General features: G+C 39.9%; 2 protein-coding genes across 5 annotated transcripts in view; one reads left to right on the forward strand and one right to left on the reverse strand.

The window, feature by feature from the left end:
- Positions 1 to 14,751, reverse strand: part of dync1i1a (dynein cytoplasmic 1 intermediate chain 1a) — a 39,482-nt gene extending 24,731 nt beyond the window's left edge. Inside the window, exons 1-8 of one of the 4 annotated variants that reach the window (XM_086062903.1) lie at positions 14,608 to 14,748; positions 14,451 to 14,535; positions 14,135 to 14,271; positions 13,948 to 14,062; positions 13,611 to 13,698; positions 12,852 to 12,893; positions 11,859 to 11,918; positions 11,603 to 11,718 (exon numbers count right to left, since the gene is read on the reverse strand). In XM_086062903.1, the coding sequence (XP_085919029.1) occupies positions 11,603 to 11,718; positions 11,859 to 11,918; positions 12,852 to 12,893; positions 13,611 to 13,698; positions 13,948 to 14,062; positions 14,135 to 14,254 (541 nt within the window). In that variant the 5' untranslated portion in view covers positions 14,255 to 14,271; positions 14,451 to 14,535; positions 14,608 to 14,748. Of the gene's footprint in view, positions 1 to 11,602; positions 11,719 to 11,858; positions 11,919 to 12,851; positions 12,894 to 13,610; positions 13,699 to 13,947; positions 14,063 to 14,134; positions 14,272 to 14,450 lie in introns of all 4 variants that reach the window. The other 3 variants (XM_086062904.1, XM_086062902.1, XM_086062905.1) reach the window with 3 other exon arrangements.
- A 947-nt stretch (positions 14,752 to 15,698) lies between these two features.
- Positions 15,699 to 22,895, forward strand: pdk4 (pyruvate dehydrogenase kinase, isozyme 4). Its single transcript, XM_086062186.1, has 11 exons — positions 15,699 to 16,041; positions 16,340 to 16,481; positions 17,688 to 17,759; positions 18,363 to 18,547; positions 18,710 to 18,799; positions 19,063 to 19,140; positions 19,271 to 19,347; positions 19,557 to 19,655; positions 19,754 to 19,867; positions 19,986 to 20,099; positions 20,893 to 22,895. The coding sequence occupies exons 1-11, from the start codon at positions 15,909 to 15,911 to the stop codon at positions 21,037 to 21,039; spliced, it is 1,251 nt and encodes a 416-aa protein (XP_085918312.1). The 5' UTR covers positions 15,699 to 15,908; the 3' UTR covers positions 21,040 to 22,895.
- Positions 22,896 to 22,914: the final 19 nt, after the last annotated feature.

The raw sequence follows: 22,914 nt of genomic DNA on the forward strand, positions 1-22,914 counted from the left end.
AAAATATCAGAGCTATTTCTTTTGGGTGGAAACATACATTCATGTGTGCTGAAGTGGGACCAGTGACACGGAAAAATAGGTTCTCATTGGTGATAAATGATCAAAGTAAAGGGAAAGGCAACCCCTTGAGCCACATTTACACATGACAGAGATGTACTATATTAGGGTTCTGCAAGCTGGGGCTCTGGGGCACATGTGGCTCTTTAGTTCCTCTCCTGTGGCTCCCTCTAATTTTTTTATTTTTTTAACAACAACAAAATATTAGAAATGATTTATTTATTTATTTTAACTAAAAAAAAATACTAGAAATTAATTTAATATTTTTTACATATTTTTCATGTTTAAGGATTTTTAAAAAATCCTGAAATGAAAATGAGTTGGATAAAAAAAAAGAATAATTCAATATTCAGAAATTCTCAGACTCAGAAAGAGATACGAAAGATAGTTGAAAAAATTCTTTTTTTAATTAATTATCTAAAAATGTCCAAAAGGTGACCATAAAATGTCAAAAAAGGATGAGGAAAAGCAGAAAATTACCATAAAATGTCCATAAAATTGCCCAAAAATGTCAGAGAATTTAATTAAAAAGGCAGAAGAAAATGTGAAAAGTAGCTATAAAATGTGAAAAATAAAAGAAGAAATCCCGAAAATTACTGTAAAATGTAGACAAAATTGCCCAAAAAAAGTCAGAATTTTTTTAAGCAGAAAAGAAAATGTTTAAAAGGTAACTTTGAAATGTCCAAAAACAAAAGAAATCACAAAAACTACCATAAAATGTCCACACAATTGCCCCCAAAAAGTCAGAAAATGGATTTAAGAAAAGGCAGGAAAGAAAATGTTCAGAAAGTAACCATAAAATGTCCAAAAACAAAAGAAGACATCTAAAAAAAAATTATAAAATGTCCACAAAATTGCCCAAAATTTATAGCAAAGAGGCAGAAAAATGTCACCAAATGTCCAATCCAATAAAGGAAGAGAGGCAGACATATGTCCATAAAATTGCCCAAAATATCAGAAATTTGACAGAAAGGCAGAAAAGTCTACAAATGTATGAAAAACGAAAATTACAGCAACAACAAAAAAATCCCAAAACAGAAGATGAAAGGCAGAAGAAAATGAATCTCAAAGTATTGGATGCTGCATATTTTTCTGTTATGATGCAGCTCTAATCAGCTCTTGTGCACAAACACACTTTTTCACTCATCACAAAGTCCAAATGTTTTACGGCTCCAGACAGATTTTTTTTGTTGTCATTTATTTGGCCTAAAATGTCTCTTTTGACGGCAAAGGTTGTACTATATAGATCAGCTTCAAAAACTCTTTGACATCCACAACTGTGACCTCTACTTATGCATTAATTGATGGACAAATTCACGAGTCCATGTTTATCTGGACCAAGACCTCACTCTATCTTTGCTGTCTGCTCACCATGCATACCACCACCCTCACTCGCCGTTCCATCAGTTTTATGAACGTTCAAAGAGTGCTAGTGAACTACAGAGGCAACAATTGGACCAGACCTCATCATCTCTACACATCTCAAACGTTACTGTGTGAGGGGAGGTGGTGGCGGAAAAAGGGCAGATGGATTTTGGGGGATTTTGGGGGAGAAGATCATAAATGGCATTCATAAAGGCACGCACACATAAACAGTTCGCAGGGGTCCTGGGAGGTTGGCTGCTCAGCAGACCACAACACAAGCACTGCGCCGAGGAGTAGGAGGCAGCCACGGCGACTTGAAAGGCTCCTCTAATGTGGCCGTGGCACGACACACACGCACACACAGACACAAAAACCTCAATGAGATCAAGTCTTATTGTTGAAGAGACGCACACATGCACGCCATCCTCTGCACTTTAGTGTATAGATATATAGATTTTCCCACAGTTCATTGTAACGCCTTAAAAAACACTACAAAGTATATTTATAATGCCCTATTTTTTAATCCTATCACTTAATTGCTATTGATTCATTGATTAATATTACATTTGTGGAATATGAGTTAAGAAGCAAAATCCAGCAGCTTTTATAACCAATATCAGGAGGCGGCCATTTTGCCACTTGCTGTCGAGTGAAGATGACATCACAGTTGCTCAGGCAACGACCAATCGCAGCTGACCTGTTTTCTGAAGCTGAGCTGTGATTGGTTGTCACCTGAGCAACTGTGATGTAATTTTCACTCGACAGCAAGTGGCAAAATGGCCGCCCCCTGAGATGGGTAAAAACGGCTGGATTGTGCTTCATAGCTCATATTCCACTAACACAACATTAACCAGAATACTGTATTTACACTAGTATGGCTGCATAGAACATATTATTGTCAAAAAATATATATTTTGTGTGACTTCTCCTTTAACAGAGAATAGCGCTTAGTTTAGTGTAGTACATCAATTCAGTGTTGCCAAAGTAAAGCAGCCAGACCCGATGCAAATCTTACTGAGACCAAAACCCACAGGATGATTTAGTTAGTCCATCTCGCCTACCGCTTTTCTTCACACTGATTACAACAATGGCGAGCGGCGCGCACGTGCATGCCCGCACATAATCCGATTCCATTAAAGCCGTCTATTCAGCCCTTTGGTGGTCTGCGGGTGACGCTGCCGATTCCCTTTCCTATCTTTTTCCCCTTTCTCTCTCTGCCCCACTGCGTCTCCCCGTCAGTGGCACCCAGGCTTGGCCCCGGGCCCACATCTTTAAACTGAGCCATCATACCACACCGCGGCATGCTCTGAGCCCAGCCGCAAAAGGCCCTGATTAAAACCCATGACTTCAAACTTTCCAAACTGTCAAATGGGGGAGAGACGCAGAGCAACAGAAATGCCTTACATAAAATCACGGCCGTGGCACAGAGTCGATGCCACGGCCGGTGTTATGTGTCACTCAAATACAGCTGTTTAAATTAATGTGTCTTATGGTGGGGGTATTAAACAGCACAACTTTGCGAGGACTTATGTACGTTTTATGTACAATATTCATCACACATAAACAGTAGTAACATTTTTTATTTACGTTTGAATTTTTTTTTTAGATCAAAACCACTTTTTAAATGCTAAATAGGTGGTTCAATGTAATCAGATTGCAAAAACCGTTGACGCTTGAGTTTGCAACCGTCTCAAGCATGCTTTATATGCCAAGAGTGCCCCCTACTGGAGAGTTGTAGAACGTCATGTTCAAGTCAATCCGCTCAGTGAAGCAGCACAGTCATCACATTTTTCGGGCTCAAGTGGCAGGCCATAAACCATGATGATGATTTGGGAATTAAGGCCTGGATCGCTTGCAGCCAGAGCAGTTCATTTCAACGCATATTAAATTTCTAATGATTTTTCCGAGGAACCACAGAAAGATTGTGTTTGTTGGCAGTTAAGCTGTTATTTATTTTATTTTATTTTATTTTTTACATTCGTTCACCTAACTTTAGGATCATTTCCTCTGCAAAAAAAAAAGTGTAAAAATAAAACCTTGAACCGGTTAAACAAAGGTTTAGTAAACGTGAAAATGGCCATAAGCTACAGGCCTCAGGAGAGGGGACCACCCAGGCATACGTCCTGGGCCCACTGTTGTTTACACACAAATAGAAAAAAGAACATGGAACCTTATCCCTCCATATCTCATCTGATCAGATGGCAAATATTATTTCGGAGTGACAAAGATGAAGAGAGCACCTTACATGGTGCAATGTTTGGACCGTGCTCATTTTTGGAGCAAGCGACAATCCGTACATGTGCTTTCAGTCCAGCGAATTTGTAGTCAAACGACAGAGTACATTTTGTTCCGCTTCCTCTGGGTACACTCGCTGTGGTTACCCTCCATGTGAATTTTGCCTTCAGAAAACACAAGTACACACACGCACATACACGCATGCGGCCTGTTGTAGCCGCCTGGCTGGAACAACAACAATGTAGGAGAGAACTGCTTCCATATGTGGCTGCGTACACCCAGATACTCAAACATATACAGTAACTACCTAACCATACAAAAGTCATGAAACCGCACTCCTCTTTGCAGAACCTTGAAAAGTGGCCACAAAGCCCACACGTCTGTTTTATATTGACGGGGCGTGTGTTACATTCACTTTGATTTGAACGCATCGTCAGTTCACTGGACACGCCGGATAAATCGGCGCGCTGCGTTTCAAGCGCGGCGACCTTGTGAATGTTTGGCACAAGGCGGACTCTCCTCGCTGATCACGTTCTTGGACAAAAAAAAAAAAAAAGAAGAAATCCATTCGTTGCCAACAGTCAACATAGTAATAGTGTGTAGTCCCAGGATATCATTTCAAATCAAAACATATTGGGAAGAAGAAAATCGGTTGTAAATGGAGTCGAGCAGGGTGCTGACAGAGAACACGTACCGACCGATTTGACCTATGACCCCGTGGGTTCCTGGGTTGTTTATCTTGCTTTGACAACAGTAATCTCCAAAAATCTATGCAAGTTAAAATCATTGTGATTGACAAGGAACTTGCACTGACCTGTTATGTTATACATCGGTCGGTGCGGGTGCAACGTACAGTATACACTGTAAAAAAACAAAACAAAAAAAATAACACAACTTGTGTTTTGGGAGGGGGGCTAAAACAAAAATGTAAGTTTTGGCAACAAAGCAGGCTAGTTGTTTGCTCCACAACAATTTGCTGAGTTATTTTTACTTGTAAACTCTTATTTCTTTAATGTGAAATGCGGAAAAGCCAACTGAAATTTATATTTAAGTTTGTTGCCTTGTTTTTCAGTTTATAGAGCAGTTTTTTCACCAAGTGCCACCTAAAAATAAAAATACTTCAAATAAATAAATGGCAAAACTAACGCAAGCACCAAGTGCTCTCAAAGATAGTAGCGACCACGATCATGACCAATATTGATATAACATTAAAAACAAGACTGATGTTTAGGTGTACAATTTTTTTTTTTTTTACTAACATTATGCACGGGTTTAAAAATTAATTATACACTTAAATATACTCTAGGGAGAGATGTATTTAAATAATAATTCAAATTAAACTTATTGAAGATTTACTGCAAAAGTGAAATAAAAATTGTACCTAAATAAAAAAAAATTCCCTCAGAGGAAGTCAACCCACGATTTTTCTTTACTATAATATGTTGTATATGTATTTTGATTAATACTGCGGACAAGCAGAAAATCCACCCGTTTTTATCCATCTCAGGGGGCGGCCATTTTGCCACTTGCTGTCGACTGAAAATGACATCACTGCTGCTCAGGGTTCAGGTAACGACCAATCACGGAGTTTTAGCCGAGATATTTTCAGTCAACAACAAGTGGCAAAATGGCCGCCCCCTGCCATGGATACAAACAGGTTGATTTATTTGCTTAATTTATATTCCATATACGTAAAATATTAATCAGAAAACCATGTTTAGACTAGAATATATTATTGTAAAGAAAAATTTGGGGTTGACTTCCCTTTTAAAGATTAAATGTGAACATTTTTAAGACTGTAGGTTGATTCTTTTGCACACCACTAGAGACAGTAACACTCTATTTGACTTAATATATTTTTGTTTTTATGTCTTAAGAATAACAGCTAACTTATTTTAAATTTAAACAGTTAGGAATGTTAAAATTTGACTTGCAGTTCACTTCATGGACAAAAATTGTTCCAAACTACAAATGAGAAGTTTCACTGCAAATTGGTGTCTTTCACATTACGGGTCTCTATAGGTAGGAAAACAGTGTAATCAGCCCAATGTTTAGGATCACTTCATACATTTTTCCATTTAGCTTGTTGGATTGATCAGATTACAGGATTACAGCACTAGAGACCAGGATGTGGGTGGTCGGTGTGCTTGCTTGTTACTGTTCCCTTGATGGAACTCAATTCCTTTCATGGTGATTGTGTTGAATGTGTCCTTACAGGTTAGATATTGTAAAGTCTTTTTTCCCCTCCAGACCAAAACCTCTTCTTGATCTGAATGTACTTAAGCAGTGAATTGCTGACCAACTGTACTGAAACTGTATAGACCGTGAAAACTAATGGTCCAGAAATCACGATAAGAGCGAGTCATACAGACAGATTAAAAAAAAAAAAAAAAACGTCTGCAGAACTTTTTCTGTGAACTTTTAACCCCGACGAAGGGTTTTTCCAAACTTGCAATATCGCATTAGAACACACAGAGAGCTGTTTTGCTGATGGCCTGCCTGCGGTTCACTGCAAACAATTACAGATGGAATCATAACTCGGGGTTTCCGCCGGTGTCTTGAAAGTCCGCTGGTCCTCGGGCTGGAAAGTGACTCCAAGCTGCACCGCTGTCAATTTTGTAGTTTTGTTCTATAAAGTAGAACCAACAGAGGACTAATATTTCATATCTATCCTGGCTACAATATGGCTTCCATTCATGCTGAATTGTATTTCGCCAATGTTTCCCCGCGCTGACCTGCGCACATGGATACGTGCGCAACTGCATGCCTTCCATTTCCTTGACCTTTCCATCTCCTGCCAACATCCCAAGTATAAGTGCCCGCTCAGATAGTTATCTGCAGACTGGGATCGCTTGATTTGAAGTAGCGGCATTAAGTGTGGTCACGGCCAAGTGGGGGACTGGCTGGCCCCAAAAAAGATGCTTTGAGGGGAGAAGCAAGTCTTTGTTATATTGAAAAGTTGGCCACATTGGGGTTTTCGTGACGTCAACTCTCGGCCTCCGCACATGTGTCAAAATGCATGCAAAAGCGTGCCAAATGTTTTGTTTCAATTTAAGATATGCTACTGAGAGAGAAAAAAATCTAAAAAAAAATACAGAATTGGTGTAATTGTTCATGACGCATTATACAATGCTTCATTCTGAACTAATAGTCGTTTAATTGTATCCAGGCACGAAAGCATGGCTTGAAATGTGGCAGGTGAACACAGGAATCACAATTGGATCTTGGACATGTGACCGCACTTGTTTAATTTTCTGCACTTTGCTTGAGGTGGGACATTGAGAAAGTGCCAACTACCTGCTGGAACAGAACAATAGTGCCTTTGTATTTTGGGAACCTGTGGAGCATTCTATGCCAAAGCACTCAGTGGGCTTAACCAAAATAGGTCAGTTGATGCAGGTTTTAATTTTTTTTTAAATCTTTTTATTTTTGTATTTTCCGCAAAAAGGGGCGTGTAGTATCCATATCCTTAGATATTCATTAACTATTCATTGAAATTTGAATATTTATTCAATATTGTTTCAGAGAACATTAAAATAGAAAAAAATTAAGGCTATGTGATCCACAAGGTCAATTTCAAGGTCAAATTACAAATCTAAAGGTCATGTTACTAAAATAGGCACCAATCTTCGAAATGAAGGTCCAACCAGTCAAATTTCGGCGGGCTGTAGCTCCCAAACCCCTGCCCTGAATAACGGAAAAATTGAGATTTTAGTGCTGTGCCATCAATTTCAACAAGTACACTAAGTTTCATTCAAATCAAAAGTTTGCATTTTCAGATTTTTTTATTTGTATTTATTTTTATTTTTTTTATTTGGCATGGAACTAAACGGCGTATTAGGGCCACATATAAATAAATATATATATATATATATATATATATATATATATATATATATATATATATATATATATATATATATATATATATATGCAAATTTTTGCGAAAAAAAGTTGTACATTTGCAACATTATAAAGTGGCAAATTTGCAAAAAAAAATTCTCAGAATATTAACCCCCCTCAAAAAAAATAAAACATATATACTAGCTCTAATATAAGCGGAACCGTGTCATCTATGGTTACTTTTCCCTCTGTGGACATATACTGTCATTTTAATAATAATAATAATAATGCATCGGATTCATATAGCACTTTTCTAGACACTCTTGTACGTAACGCTGCCAGTACCAGGTATCGAAATCTTGCGTATTTTTACCTTGAAAGAGATCCCAACACTACGTGTCATTCAAGTTTGCGTCTTAACAATCTTGAGGGTGAGAAGAAAGCTTTAACCCTTGTTTTGTATGAAAATACACAAATAGATGTATCACAAACGATTTCAAATGAGCCTCTTATCGCAACCACTTCAGCACGGACAGACCACCATTCACTCACACTTTGTTTGACCTCAGAATATTAAGTTTACTATCACACACCGTGTTAGTCCCTACTTTCTTTTTCCGCCATGTCCCAAGGCAAGCACCCTTCCTTACGACAATCATGCCCATTCAAATCCATTAAGAAAACAGTAAATAACTGGAGCTAGCCGTGACTGCAGGCCTAATCCTATTGACCGACACAATGGACACTCGGGACAGAGCGGTGGCTGAGCAGCTATTGAGAAAAAGAGCACACATAGACGGCTACTCACCATGATTATAGCGAATCCAATTGGTCTCGGAAGTGAGAAGTCTCATTATTTAATTCCAGAGAAAGTGTATGCACAAACTTTACACACGCGAGCCTTAATGTGAATATTGAGAACACGCAACTTCAACTCAGCATGCAGACCCAAACGCAAACTGGCAAACCACTCGTGGAAGAGGTCAAAAGTTCATGAGGAGATGAAACCTTGAGAATCTTGACTCAACCATCAGCGCTTAAAGTGATTATGATAAGCTCCACACAATGTCAATATTGACGATTTTCTTTAATGTCATTAAGATCATCAGGGGAAATTTGGCCCTAATAACATTTAATCGAGATCACAGTCAGGCTAGTCTTACAGAGGTCAGAAGTTGAATCTGAGCAAGGCGCAGCCAGAATGTAGAATAGTAGTGGTCCAAGAATGGAGCCTTGTGGAACCCCGCATGTGATCTTTGGTCACTCAGCCTCATGACTACCAGTTGATACAAAGCAGCCCAGATCTTGCAAGTAAGATTCACCGTTCTGTCTAGCAGTATAGAGATCTAGCAATACCAAAATGAGCATAGCTTGTAGCTTATCCGCTACTCGAGCCTCAACTTCCGACTGGCAGCAACAAGCTAAAAGCCTTGTTTGTGTTACGAGTCAGTATTGCAATCAACAAAATCTGAACTAAAACAAACACACATCCAGACAGCCAGAAACACAGACAGGTGGCAACGTCACTTTTTTTCTCTCCATCTTTCCTCCACCTACATTCACTTTGTAGTCATCTGCAAAGAAAGGTCTCCTAAGGGCAAGGTCAGAACCCCGTAGACCAGTACGGCTCTGTTCTGGTTCCCAGATGTTCTCTTAAACACACACACAGTCCCTCTCTATCATCTCTATCTTCCTCCCTCGAGTTGCTAAGACAGCTGGCAGCCATGTGACTGGAGGGGTTGTACTTCCTGCTTCCTGTCATTATAATAGATGGTCTGGTGTGGATTCCAGTGCCCCCTTCTACCAGCAACAATCACGCACACACACACACACACGCGCACACACACGCACGTCTGCCCTCATCAGCATCCCGCCTTTGCCCCTCCTATTTCCTTGACAGATCTAGGAATAGATCATCGCCACATGCAGAGAGGCACTGAATAGCATGTGAATACAATGTGCGCACAGGCATACAATAGACTGGATATAAACTCACTGGCCACAATATTAGGTACACCTGCATAAAAATCCTATCCTGTACCGGAGCTGTATTCATAAAATGTTGTAATAATCCGGGTTTTTTTTGTGTATTGTGCCAAGGTCTAGGAAAGTGGTTCTCACATATTTTGCTCCCCCCAAATAAATCCTTGGCTCTCCACATGCCACCGCCATGACCACCATTAAAATACAGTAGCATGTTCAAAATGTATTGCACATTAATGTTAAATAAAAAGATATGTAGCTAAATAGGTTTTTCAAAATAAACAGTTCTCACAGATTAGATACAAATATGCGGAAGCGTGGAATTGCCAATACAAAGTAAAGAAGACTGGCAAATGCGTTTGAACATACTTGTAGGCTAAATGCTAAAAACTTAGCATTTTTACCATAATTCTGTGGGGCATTGACTTGCGCACGTTACAAAAATGGTTTTATATATATATATATATATCATTATGTATGCATAGCATGATTTCCGTTCAGCGTTTTTTTCCCATAATGCCACTGGCCATGTGCAAGCCATTATGGGGAAAAAAGGCAGAATGAAAATCATCTACTTTAGACATAATAGTAAATCATAAAAGTTTCAAATAAACAATGTTTTCTTACTTAATTAATTTTAAAACGTATTGTTAGAATGTTGGACAAATGCTATAAAAAAAGAAAATTTGGGCATGTGCAAACCCAGTGGCATTATGGGAAAAAAATGCTACATTTTTAGCATTTAGCCTACAAGTACATTTGCATGTATCTGTAAGGATGTTTGAAAATGTTTGTAGGCTAAATGCTAAAAACGTAGCATTTTTCCCATAATTCTGTGGGGTATCGACTTGTGCACGTTACAAAAATGCTTTTTTTTCCTTCTTTTTTTCCTTTGTTTTTGGGGGCATTTAGCCTCTTTTTTATTTTTATGATTTATTATTATGTCTGCAGTGCATGATTTCCATTCTCCATTTCTTCCCATAATGCCACTGGCCATGTGCAAGTCAATAAATACCCTGTGGCAAATCATCTAGTTTAGACATCATAATAAATCATAAAAGTTGCAAATAAACCTTGTTTTCTTACTTAATTTTCGAAGTTATTGTTAGGATGTGGGTCAAATGCTATATAAAAACATTGTTTTGCAGTGCAAATCCAAACCCAGTGGCATTATATGGGGAAAAATGCTACGTTTTTAGCATTTAGCCTACAAGTACATTCGAATGCAATTTAATATTTGCCAGTCAAAAAAGTTTACTCCAAATTGGCAGTTCCACGCTTCCGCACAAATGTAGTCTTCTTAAAAGTTAAACACAACTGAACTTTACTGTGCTTGGGCAGTGATTCTCTTGCGTACCACTTGAGGGCGCCAGTGAACCACACTTTGAAAATCACTCATCTAGTAGGACTTCACGCGGAATTAGCATGTTGGAGCTGAAGTGAGGAAGATCGACTTTGTCTATTTGTCCCTTCGTTAACATCATCCAATTTTTAAAAAAAAACGTTTGTAAAATATGCCTACTTTGCAAAATCTTGTGCGATATTAAACCTTGCCGTTGACCATATGGATGTGTTTAGACTCCGCAGTGCAAAAATAGCGTGCGCACGCTTTGACATGCATGCGCACACAAAACCTCACACGCCTGAATGAAAATGTAAACACAGTTATAGAAATGTACTTCTTAGTTTGCCGACAACACGCATACGCTGAAGCGCTCCGAAACACATCGGGAATCATTTTCGGGTCCGTTTTCTGTTTCTACTTATGAGCAGGAGTCAGAACCGTTACGTGCTATGTTGGAAGACACAACAATTGACAGGCAGACATTGTCTTTCTGCCCTCTTCTGTGTTTTTGTGCGATCTTTAAGTCACTCCAGGTTTACGGGCTGCGAACCGGGCTAACCGAAGGAGTATCAAATTCAACCGCCCAAAGTCGACAGTTTACTGCAACATGAAACGACTGCCTTTAACTTTTGCCGCCCCGCTTAAACCCTGCGAATATCTAAATTGCCCCTCCTCCAAAAAAGTTCTCCTGAACGTAAGACTTGTGGGAGTCTTGTCAGAAAAAATGTTTGCTTTGCATTCGTCATGCACGCACAGAGACGCACAAACGTTCACCTTCGGATAGATGGGCAGTCTGCGGCGTTTGCGTCTCCTTGCTGTACAAGACCATCTCCTTTGGTTGGAAATCAACTTGTGTGATCTTGGAGGCCCCCAGCTTCTGCATCCGCCGCCTGGTTCACAAAGAAAGGGGCTTAAGCAAGTTGCATTTAATTATTAGTTGTTAAGTTTAATTGAGTGTCATTTTTGCAATGCGTTTCTACGGAGGCATATTTTGTTTGTTTTTGTTATTGTTTTTTTTTAGATGACATACCCAAGCTCAGAATCAGCTTGCAGCTGCAGCACGGAGGGGTCTGTGTCCCACTGCAGTGTCCTGGCATCACCAGCAGAGGGGGTAAAAGAGCATACAAGTCATCAATGAACTGACACCGCACAGTGGATATAAAAAGTCGACACGTCGTCCAAATATCAGGTTTTTGTGACATAAATAATGAAATAAATAAATTCCCATCATTAATGTGACCCAATGTGTACAACTAATTTGAAGGGGAAAAATTGGAGAGTGGAAGCAAAAACAAAAAACGGTTTGCATAAGTGTGCACACCCTTTTTATGACTGTCTGTCTGTGTTGAGAATTAAGCGATCGCATTCAAACTCATGTTAAAAAGGTTTGAAATGATTTATCGTTATCATCATCACAAAAACCAGTAAATTAAAAAATATATATTTTTATATCCACTGTACGTGTCCATCATCAAATGCAGCACATAAACATCAAAATTGACATCTTTGATGGGCATGAGCATGATTGACATACATATGCGATAACGCACCTGCCATGTGCGATGATCATGTGAAAAGGAGTCTTTTTATAACAGGGGAATAAGAAGTTAAGTGTGCGATGGCAAGCTGGCGCTGAGATCTACCATTTGCGAAAAGTAACACTTCCAATCAGGCTCCCCGTGTCGATGATACCTTTTCATGGCCACTGAGTGCACCCCGTCAGACCTTCAGCCTGTGCCATTTCATTAAGCTGCCAGAATGGCTGTTTTTACAGTAACCGTGATGACGGCGGTTGTCAATTTCTGATAAGGCTCAAGCGACGGCGATCTTTACAAATTGAGAGGGACGGCCAGGCTTGAGAAAAAGTCACCGGCAGAGTGCAAAGGAATGAAAAGGTGTGGGGGGGCGTGGGGGGGGGTGCTGTCACTGCTGTGTTTTGATCCAAATAAATCACGATGGCAACACAATAGGTGCCTCTTCTGTCGAGAACAGGCTTCCTAAGATTGCCAGGAGATTTGCTTACCTTGAGCTTTGTACTTCTGACTTGCTTTTTGAGAAACCTGACCTATGAAGCCAACACACACACACACACACACACACACAGCCACAAAATGGAGATGCTCAAAATGACACACTATTGTTCAGGGTGTGCAACTGGAGGCAACTCACTCAATTTGACAAATTGACTCATGAAAAGCGAAACCAGTTCTCAACGCTGGGAACTTTATGATATTTGAGCCCGATTCCACCCGTGGCGACTCCAGTGTGACACGTAACACTCATGACGATCGTGATTTCACTCACACATTGACCTCAACCGTTAGCTGCCATTGTTGGCTTGATGATTACTTTATTAGGGACACCTGTTCTACAAAAGAGATCCAATACAAAACGATTTGTTATTGTGGCTGTAGTTTGTAGCAGAGGCTCCCCACACTTTGCTTTTTAGCCACATGTACATACGCAATGAAAAATATACAGATAGCTAAGTATTATTGTAAAGCACACTATACATTTTTTTGTATATATCATGCTTTCTGCCTTCAAAATGTGCATCATAGTTGAGGCCTTTAAATGTGTCCAGTGGTCATCCAATTACAGGCATGCAAAACACCACAACCTCGCCACATCGCACACATTCTTACCTAAATCTGTGAGGCCATTAACAAAGCAAGACAAGAGAGAATATGCGTCAAAATAAAAATATGATGGGGTTTGTAATGGATGTTGTCATGACATTGTAACATCCTGATGGCTCTAAAGGAATTCAACTGCGCCATACCTGCCTGCTGCTCCACTATCAGCTGAATCCTGGCTCTCCGTTTCGCTGGGCGTGCTCATTGACTTGGATGGGGACAAAGGATTTGGCACTGAAAAAAAATATGAAAATGCAAGTTTCACATGGCAAGATGGGCCGTTTGCATTCATTGTTAATGCGACAGCTCAGCTTCTAAGATGGCTTCCCAATTATGAGGCGTTGTTACAGTAAGTAGACCACAAGTGTACAGCATTTCTGAAAGCCGACGAGAAGTGAGTCCAACTAATCTATTAGCCAGATGTAATACCGTACGGACAAAATACGGTATCTTTACAGCATGCTTTCATTAAGACGTATAGACCTAAAGGAGGTTCGGGTGAAATGCCGATACTCTGCAGCAGGGCCTCGGTCTCTCGGCGCTTGCGGTCCAAGTCGGAGTCTTCTAAAGTCGCCTCCGCCTTCTGTTGGCTCTCTACCTGCACAGGAGAATCCCAAAATAGATTTAGACATACAGGTGTGTTGACTTCAATGCAGTGCAGCCTACTTACATTTTTAGCTACCTCTTTCTTCTTCCTCTCCTCTTCTTTCCTCTTTTTCTCTTCTCTGATCTGGGCGAGGCGCTGCTTCTTGCGCTCCAGCTCTGCTTTTAGGTCACTTTTGTCCGACATGGTCTTCTACTAGATGGCTAGATAGATAGAGATGGATAAATAGTATGTTGAATAAAAAATTCCAAATAGGCTGACTAATAGCAATTCACCATGCAACGCCAACTACCATGCAAATCCACAGCTTGCAGCTCAAGGCAGTCACTTAAACTCGCATCATCATTTTAATTGTCACGTTCGTAAAACGCTCCCTTCATACCTTGTCAACTCGTGTTGATAATGATGTGTCGCGGGAAAAGATGCTGTCTCACTGCTGCGCCCGGAGGTTGCAACGCATCCCTTATCTAAATGACATTTAAGCAGGGGGCGTTCAATAAGCCACCAAAATGGTCTTGTGAGCCGTGCGCGAGGTTTACAGATGGCAGCGGCTGGCTCGGTGCATTTCTGATGGAGATGACTCTAATAAAGACATGAGGCAGGTGGTCCAGAAGCGGAGAAAAAAGGGATGATGCTGAGGAAGAGGATGAGGAAATCCCACCTCCACAGATAAGAGCTGTCGTGTTGTCATGGCTTTTGCTATACTGCCATCTTGTGGACATCTGAAGAATGGAATACTGTTTTTCCATTTTCTTCTGACTTCTGGGATTTGAAAAACATATTTTTAACTGCGCCTTGGCAATGTGCAGTAAGACAATTCAATGCAATAGAATGACTATGAGTGTATGTCGTGTTGTTTTTTTCAATTTGTGTATGACATTTCTGTGCACTAATAATAAAAATACTAACGCAAAGCTGCGCTGATAATGTTCTACTAGTTAATATACAGCACTTGAATAGTAGTACTAATAGCATGCAGATGTCAACCCTTGCACAGTTTTGCCTCAAGTGACATATTGTTTTACTGGAAATGTCATCAGAAATGGCCATTCCACTAGTGCACGGAGATTATATAAACTGGAGAGAAAAACAACTGTAAGATCAGTCGTTCTATAGTGCGTTGGGTACTAGTGAAAAATCATAAGTACGATATGGACAATTCAGCACACTAGCAGGATATCGACTAAATACAAAAAAAAAAATAATAATACACATTTTCTTTTGGGATAAAAAAAACCCAAATCTGATTTGACTGCCTCGTCTTTCTATACTTATTTATATTTATGTCCCGCCTTCCTTTCCGTCTTTGACTCTCCTATTGGACACTATACACGTTTTTATAACATTACGTCACAGATTTTCGCACAGGTATTGGTTATTTTACTTGTCAATCATTTCGGCCGAGTGCACCCTGTTTACCTTTTTAAATGGTATTTTAGTGGCGCGCATTGATTGATTTCACTGACTGCAGGTAAGTCGGTTTCGATAACTGCTGTAGTGTATGCACGTGAAGCATTCTACCGGTGGGGGAAGCTGTGGTCTGTTGGTTTGCGCTGCGCTCTAGTTTATCTATCAAGTACCTTTCGCCCCGCCCCTATCCCAGCAAAGATGGCGGCCATTGGTGCGGTTCAATGTCAATCTGTCGTCGTCTCCGCCCAACAACAGTCCAGTCCAAACATCATTTTTGGACGGTCAAAACATGCGAGGCAGACACCCTGCTGGAATATTTTGCTCTCATAACCACCTAATACGCAATGTTAACGAAGGGCCTTCTTGCGTTGTGTTTTTGCTAGGCAAAAAGCAGCAAGCTGGAGTGTGTTGAAGGAAAGGAGAGTTGTGCATGACAACAGCAACAATGAAGTTCGCTCAGTTTTTGATGAAAAACAGCTCAGTGGCCGGAATACCGAAGCAAGTGGAGAGGTTTTCCAAGTTCTCGCCGTCGCCTTTGTCAATGAAGCAATTCATTGACTTCGGTAAGTGTTTCCAGGCAGTCGTTTCTGTTGCAGTCGTGCAACCTTTCAAGGGCAGCTGCGCGTTCTGGCAACAGGCGCTGATGAAAAGGTCTTTGTGTACATTTCTGTGGTATTTTTCATGAGAAATGTTATTGGACAATATTAAATAGTTCTTTAAAAACAGCTGAGTTTGCTCATCATGTTGCTTGTTAAACAGTTTCGTTCTATTGTTCTTTGGAACAGGACCTCCATCATCATTTGACACAATTAGGTCAAAGTTTGTTTGCTAAGTTTTCTTGTGTGGCCCATGTGACTACAGGCTCTGCCAATGCGTGTGAGAAGACCTCCTTTGTGTTCCTGAGGCAGGAGCTCCCTGTCAGGCTGGCTAACATCATGAAGGAAATTGATTTCCTTCCGGACAAGCTCCTCAGCACTCCTTCCCTAAAACTCCTCACCAGTTGGTATGATACACGAATAGTGTCTCCTTTTATTCCAATGCTTCAATTCCCATCTTCAAGGTCAAACGCACTCTGTTCAACTTTTTTTGTGACGTGCTGTTTATGTTGTGAATTAAACTGGAAGATGCTCCAAGTCTGTCATGAAGAGCTACCAAATATGTTTTGTTGACAGTGACCATAAACTTAAAACAGGCAAGTTGGTGCATGTCTGTTTGAGTCACGCCCAAATCAAGGTGCAATTTAGCATATGGCTTAGGTAACAAAAATTTAGGGAGCGCACAAGCATGATATTCAGCCAGTCTTATTTCATTTTGTTATCTTAGCTTGCGACTTGTTGTTACTATTCTCCTCCCTAGTCACAACGAAACCATTCATTGCATTGATTGCACAACAATTATAGTCCTTAGTTTAGCATCATAAAGTTCAGTGCTAAATTTGATACACTGCATTTGATCTACTGTACGCGTTCCTTGAAGTTGAGCAAGTTCAATGAATTACCTTTAGGACATCCAAATAAGGCCTCAGAATCATGTCGGGCAATAGCTCAGACAGTAATTTTGGTACTTTTGACATTCTGGATTTTATTAAAATGTCATCACTAACCTTTACCTTGTAACAATTTAGCTACTTATCAGTAAGTTTAGTACGAGCAATCCTCCACGACAGACTTTGCTTCAGTCTGACTGTTATTTTGTCATCATTATCTGTTAAGTCATTTCAACGAGAAAAGGTCAGGCAGTGCCCCCCCCCCCCCATTCACTTCATGGCATGTTTAGTGTGTATGTATATTTGGCCTAGGTGCCTTCTTGCACCGTGGCTTTCTCTTTGTGCCGTACGACATACCGTCACGCGTTAATGTCAATGAGGAGCGCAACCGATTCGGGTGTTGTTAATTGTATGAGAATCTGTTTCTAGGTCACCAGATGTTTCCATGACAGGAAATAAAGTGAGGGTCATTTGATGGTCAGCCCGAGAGCGACGTTATTGCATTGTTCACCTTTCACCTACTTTCTCAGCACTCTTGTGTGTGACTCTGCAAGCTGCATTATATGCACGCTTCTTCCTTCGCTGGCCTGCACTTTATGTATCATTTACTCTTTAAAATGCTAATAATGTGACAAAACTGTATTTTCAGTGTTTTGATATTTCTAAACCACTTATTACAATCTGAATCCATGTTCAGTGTTGTTTATTTTTTGCTTCCCACAGGTATTCACAAAGTTTGTTGGAGCTTGTAGAGTTTTTAGAGAAAGATCCAGACGATAAGGACACCCTGACAAAGTAAGGCATTTACACCAAACGCACACGGTCCAGTTTGTTGTTGTTGAAACGCTGCCACGAGTTTAGTACAGTAATTATTTTTATACTACACGATAAACATTAGATTACTGTGGCTGGGGATCAAATTTGGCACCTTTTCCATGTCCACATGTAGTCCATTATCAAGTTTATGGAACTTGAATTACACTATCGACTAGGGATGGGCGAGTACTGATACCAGGTATTGCATTGGGCCGATACCGGGTCTTATTTCAAGGTACTCACAACGGTAGCTGATATTAGTATCAGCCACCCTATTGTGGCCATTTTATGGTCCGGAACTAGAAATTTGAAATGAAAAGTATAGAAAATGTGTGCAATTTTAAGGAAAATGTTAGGATATATAAGTTAAGTGGTATCAAACATCCCTACTTTATAGCACAAGACCATCGACTAACATATATTTATCAGTAAGTGTCAACAATATGAAGTCTTGACACATTATGCATAAATCTCTCTACCGTATTCACACTGAATGCCTCTTTACGCTAGCCAACTATTAATTTCACATTGTCGCTCACGTACTCCTACGGCACTTTACATCCCTCATGCTTTTGTCCTCAGCTTCACGCAAACCCTGGTCCAAATCCGCAATCGTCACAACAACGTGGTGCCCACGATGGCTCAGGGCGTGGTGGAGTTCAAGGAGGCCTTTGGCGTGGACCCCGTCACCAACCAGAACGTGCAGTACTTTCTGGACCGCTTCTACATGAGCCGCATCTCCACGCGCATGCTCATGAACCAGCACAGTCAGTATAGCACTTGGTGATTATCAGTGAGTTCATCATCACGCAAATGTTCAAGTGATAATTGGATGATCACAGCATTAAAGTGAGGTTAGAGATGAGGTGAGAAGAACCGTCCATATGTTGATAAGCGTTTTTTTGTTTTTTTTGGATTGCGTTCCGTAGCATTAATCTTCGACGGCAGCGTGAACCCGGCGCACCCCAAGCACATCGGCAGCATTGATCCCACCTGTGACGTTGTAGAGGTCGTAAAAGGTAATGAATGATGATCCTCGGGTCGATTTTACACACACGCGTTGAATGTTTGCGACACACAATGCTTGCGCAGATTATTGCCCGCATTTAATCATATTTTTATAGTCGGTTTAAAGGGTAGAGGATCAAAACATGTCATTATATTTATGGCCGGGATTTATTGCGTCTGTGTATTGGGTTAACCGGTTCCATCAAAACTGAAAGTGTAATACTGTAAATGTGTTATTCTGCATGCATTTTCCCATATTGTTTTCCACATGAAGATGCTTATGAAACATCAAAGATGCTGTGTGAGCAGTATTACCTGACCTCACCTGATATGGAAGTCACACAAGTCAACTGTAAGTCTGAAAGAACCATTTGTTACATACAAAATTGAAGTATTTTTTTTCCCTCTAGAATTTTGTCAGATTTGTATATTTACCACAGGTTTATTGGTTGACTTAATTTTTTATTTATTTTTTTGGACAGCCAAAAGCCCGGACCAGCCCCTCCACATTGTTTATGTGCCATCGCATCTTTACCATATGCTATTTGAGCTCTTCAAGGTACAGTAAGCACTTTTTTTTTAGGCCAAATAATAACAAAATTAAATACATAATTATATAACAAATAAATACAATTATAATTAAATATGAATAAAGTAAAATGCATAATAATATATACATATATGAATAATCTAAATAAATAACAAATATTAATTAATATTGATAATTAATATTATTAATTAAATGTTAACTGTCTTTTCCTCTGTCAGAATGCGATGCGAGCAACGGTCGAAACCCACGAGACGAGCCCGTCGTTGCCCGCCATCAAAGTGCGCGTCTCGCTGGGCACCGAGGACCTGACGATCAAGGTAAATAAGTGCACGCGGCATTTACTGCCGCAGAGATGAACTCGTCACATTTCCTCGCGGGCCCATCTTTAGTCCCCTCACCTCGCCGTATGTTATAGATGTCTGACAGAGGAGGCGGAGTCCCCCTGAGAAAGATTGAGCGTCTCTTCAGCTATATGTACTCCACAGCTCCCAGTCCTGTACATGTAGACAACTCTCGTAACGCCCCCCTGGTGAGACTTAAGCGCTTGTAAATTAGCTTATAAAAAGGTCATACCTTACCATTTAACAGTTTCAACTGGTGTGCTACTCCAATGCTGTCTATTCATACCTGCAACTGTCCCCCCTCAGGCTGGTTTTGGCTACGGCCTCCCCATCTCCCGTCTCTATGCCAAGTATTTCCAAGGAGACCTGCAGCTTTACTCTATGGAGGGCTACGGAACTTCAGCTGTCATATACTTGAAGGTGACAAGCGCACAAGTGGTCAGCCGTCCAAAATAACCCGGCCGCTGATCACGGAATAATGTAACACGAGACCCGTCGCAGCTGATAACAGATGTGCCCTTTTGTAAGCTATGTGCGCTCACAAGATGGTAGAAGGAAATTGTGCGAAGGGTTAGGCATTATATTAGGTTAATGGGGCAGCAAAATGACATTTTCAGTTTACAAACTAATAAAACAGCATTCAGGGTCATTAAAAGCCATTGAATGGAATTTGCTTTAATTAAGCATTAACTACGATGTCGAGAGGCATTCAAATTTGAAATAAATTGTATAAAATATACTGTCCTGTCACCAACATCTAACATGAAACATGAATGCCACCTAATGGCAGAAAATGACCTCAACTCAAATCTATGACTCAGTCTTTTACACTCCTTCCACACTTTAACCGTTACTCTAACTTCAAGAATTGCTTCATAAAAAAATTGCTGTATCAATGAAAAGACACAACCGCATTTGTAGTGGCTAACCACGTGTCCACGTTAATTAACAAAGAGTATCAAAAACTTGAAAAATATATTTTATTATACAGATATGTGATTAATTATGATTAAAAATAGTAATTGACTCACATCCCTTATATTGTATCTAAACAATATAGGCATATGTATTTATATTTGTACACGTGTATTAAGTTGCATTAAGAACGGCATTAAAAAAAACATTAGATTCGATGATCAAAAATTTTGCGTGCACCTTTACGAAGTGGAACCTGGAACGTATCGGCCGCCTCACCTGTTATGTCTCGGGACAGGCCCTGTCGTCAGAGTCGGTGGAGAGGCTCCCCGTGTTCAACAAGTCAGCCCTGCGCCACTACCAGGCCAGCACCGAGGCCGACGACTGGTGCATGCCCAGCAAGGAGCCAAAGAAACTGGGCAGGAACGAGAGGACTCACTCATGATGGACTGAAGGAAGGTAGTGGAGAAAACTATTTGGCCAGTTCCCATCAGATTAGGACTGAATTGTATTTATCTTGAGACCATGATCCTTTTTCTTTTTTTTTTCTTTTTAACTTACATACACATTTACCATATAAAAAAGCTGTACAAATGATAGCTAACAGAAAATGGACAATGTTCCTGAACGTTCATGGTAAAGATCTTAGATAGGTGTTCAAATTGAAAACTTGCATCAGGTGACTTTGTTGGAATTGTGAGCCTGTGGAAGCAAGTTCTACAAACAATACGAAGTTGTTAAAGGTGCTATTTGTAAAAGGCAGTTTTAGTAACTATTTTGGTTGACCAGGTCATACTTGGATACAGTATGTAATAGCTTACATGTGTTTTATATGTCAGTCCGTGATTTGGCACCAAAACCTGCGTTATGCCACATAGAGTGTGACGGGACCAACTACCTAGCATTTTACATTTAGCATCTTTAATATACACTACAGTATTGTTGATTAAGTTAACTATAAATAATTCCAAATTGCATTTTTTTTAATTAAATTTAAATAATCCAATATAATATACACTGTGCTTCACGTCACCTGATCTTCCAAGCATTTTCTTATGACCCTCCTTTCCAAGGGGTCATAACGAATGTAAAGAGCAAAAAAAAAAAAGCCTACCCGAAAACAGACCCTCCCCCCCCTAAAGTATATTACAGTGGTTGTGTCCACTTGGTATATTTGAAGCAGATAAACACACTGTTCAAACAGAATGTTGGTAAATGACAGCCGATCTGCCCGGTTATTTGCCAGCGAATCGGGCTGTCATGTGTCCGTCAGCCATTTCAAATTCACACGGTGGCTCGTGTGTTATGATACGGTTATATTTCTATGATGAGAAAAGTATGATAAGCCCAGTTAAGAACTCGCTACCATTGGATTATTTCAGACACCTTTGAATGTAAACTTGTGCCATAATTTAGTGTTTTTATTTCTTCGGTAGAATGCCGAGTAATAGTTGATACTAACACGTAAGGACGTAGCCAGTTGTGATGTTTTTACCACTGAATACAAAAAGGATTAAGCATGATTATGCTGATGAACGTTCATTTCCATTAGGAAGACATCGATGCGCTTTTTGGGAAATGACTACTGTAATGTACATTATAAAGTACATGTAAAGTTTATACAAACGGAAGTGGAGGGTTGTATTGTTTTTGCATGTGCACTTTCCTACTGTAGCAACAAGTGCTTTCAAAATGTATAATGATAGCAAACATGCTGATGAAAATATAATGTTAAATATTACGCAGGCTGTTGTGATCTTAGACTTTGCTTTGCTATCTTTAGAATATCCCATGAAGTGCTCCAATGGGCCTTTTCGCAAGTATTTGGTAGGATTTTAAACAAAACAACAGTCATCTCTTTTCAGTGTTATGATGGTGCTGTTGTTTGTTTTTGTAACGAATTCATGTATAAAAATCATCTTACCTCTGTAACTATAAGGTCAGGTTTTTGGCACAACTCAACACTTTTTCCAACTAAATTCTTGTGACAGCACACTGCTGCCAACATACTATTATTATTATTATTATTTTTAAATATATATATTAAGTGTGTATATTGTATGTGTAATGTACATTTCCTCTTCACTAAACGTCTGGCTTTTTTTTTTTTTTTATGTTTCAATTTCAAATGTTTTCATGAACCACAAGAAAACAAAAGGGAAGAAGAAAAAGACGATACAAAAATGTAATGTCATACAAAGTGTAACTCTTTGTCCTTTGGCAATTTGTCCCGCAAACCGGTTTCAACAAGATAAGAAACAAACATTAAACTAAGCGGTACGTGCCTTCACAGTGTCAGCACTTTGGTTCCCACGTGTCT

Source organism: Leptonotus elevatus, chromosome 19 (genome assembly GCF_054856555.1).
Source record: "Leptonotus elevatus isolate MCC_2025b chromosome 19, RoL_Lele_1.0, whole genome shotgun sequence".
NCBI classification, from domain to species: domain Eukaryota; kingdom Metazoa; phylum Chordata; class Actinopteri; order Syngnathiformes; family Syngnathidae; genus Leptonotus; species Leptonotus elevatus.

Bases quoted from the DNA above. Each gene is read 5' to 3' on its own strand.
- pdk4 (XM_086062186.1), top strand. From the start codon at position 15,909: ATGACAACAGCAACAATGAAGTTCGCTCAGTTTTTGATGAAAAACAGC. The intron at 17,760-18,362 runs GTAAGGCATTTA...TTTTGTCCTCAG, and splicing joins GATAAGGACACCCTGACAAA to CTTCACGCAAACCCTGGTCC. The intron at 18,548-18,709 runs GTCAGTATAGCA...TGCGTTCCGTAG, and splicing joins CATGCTCATGAACCAGCACA to CATTAATCTTCGACGGCAGC.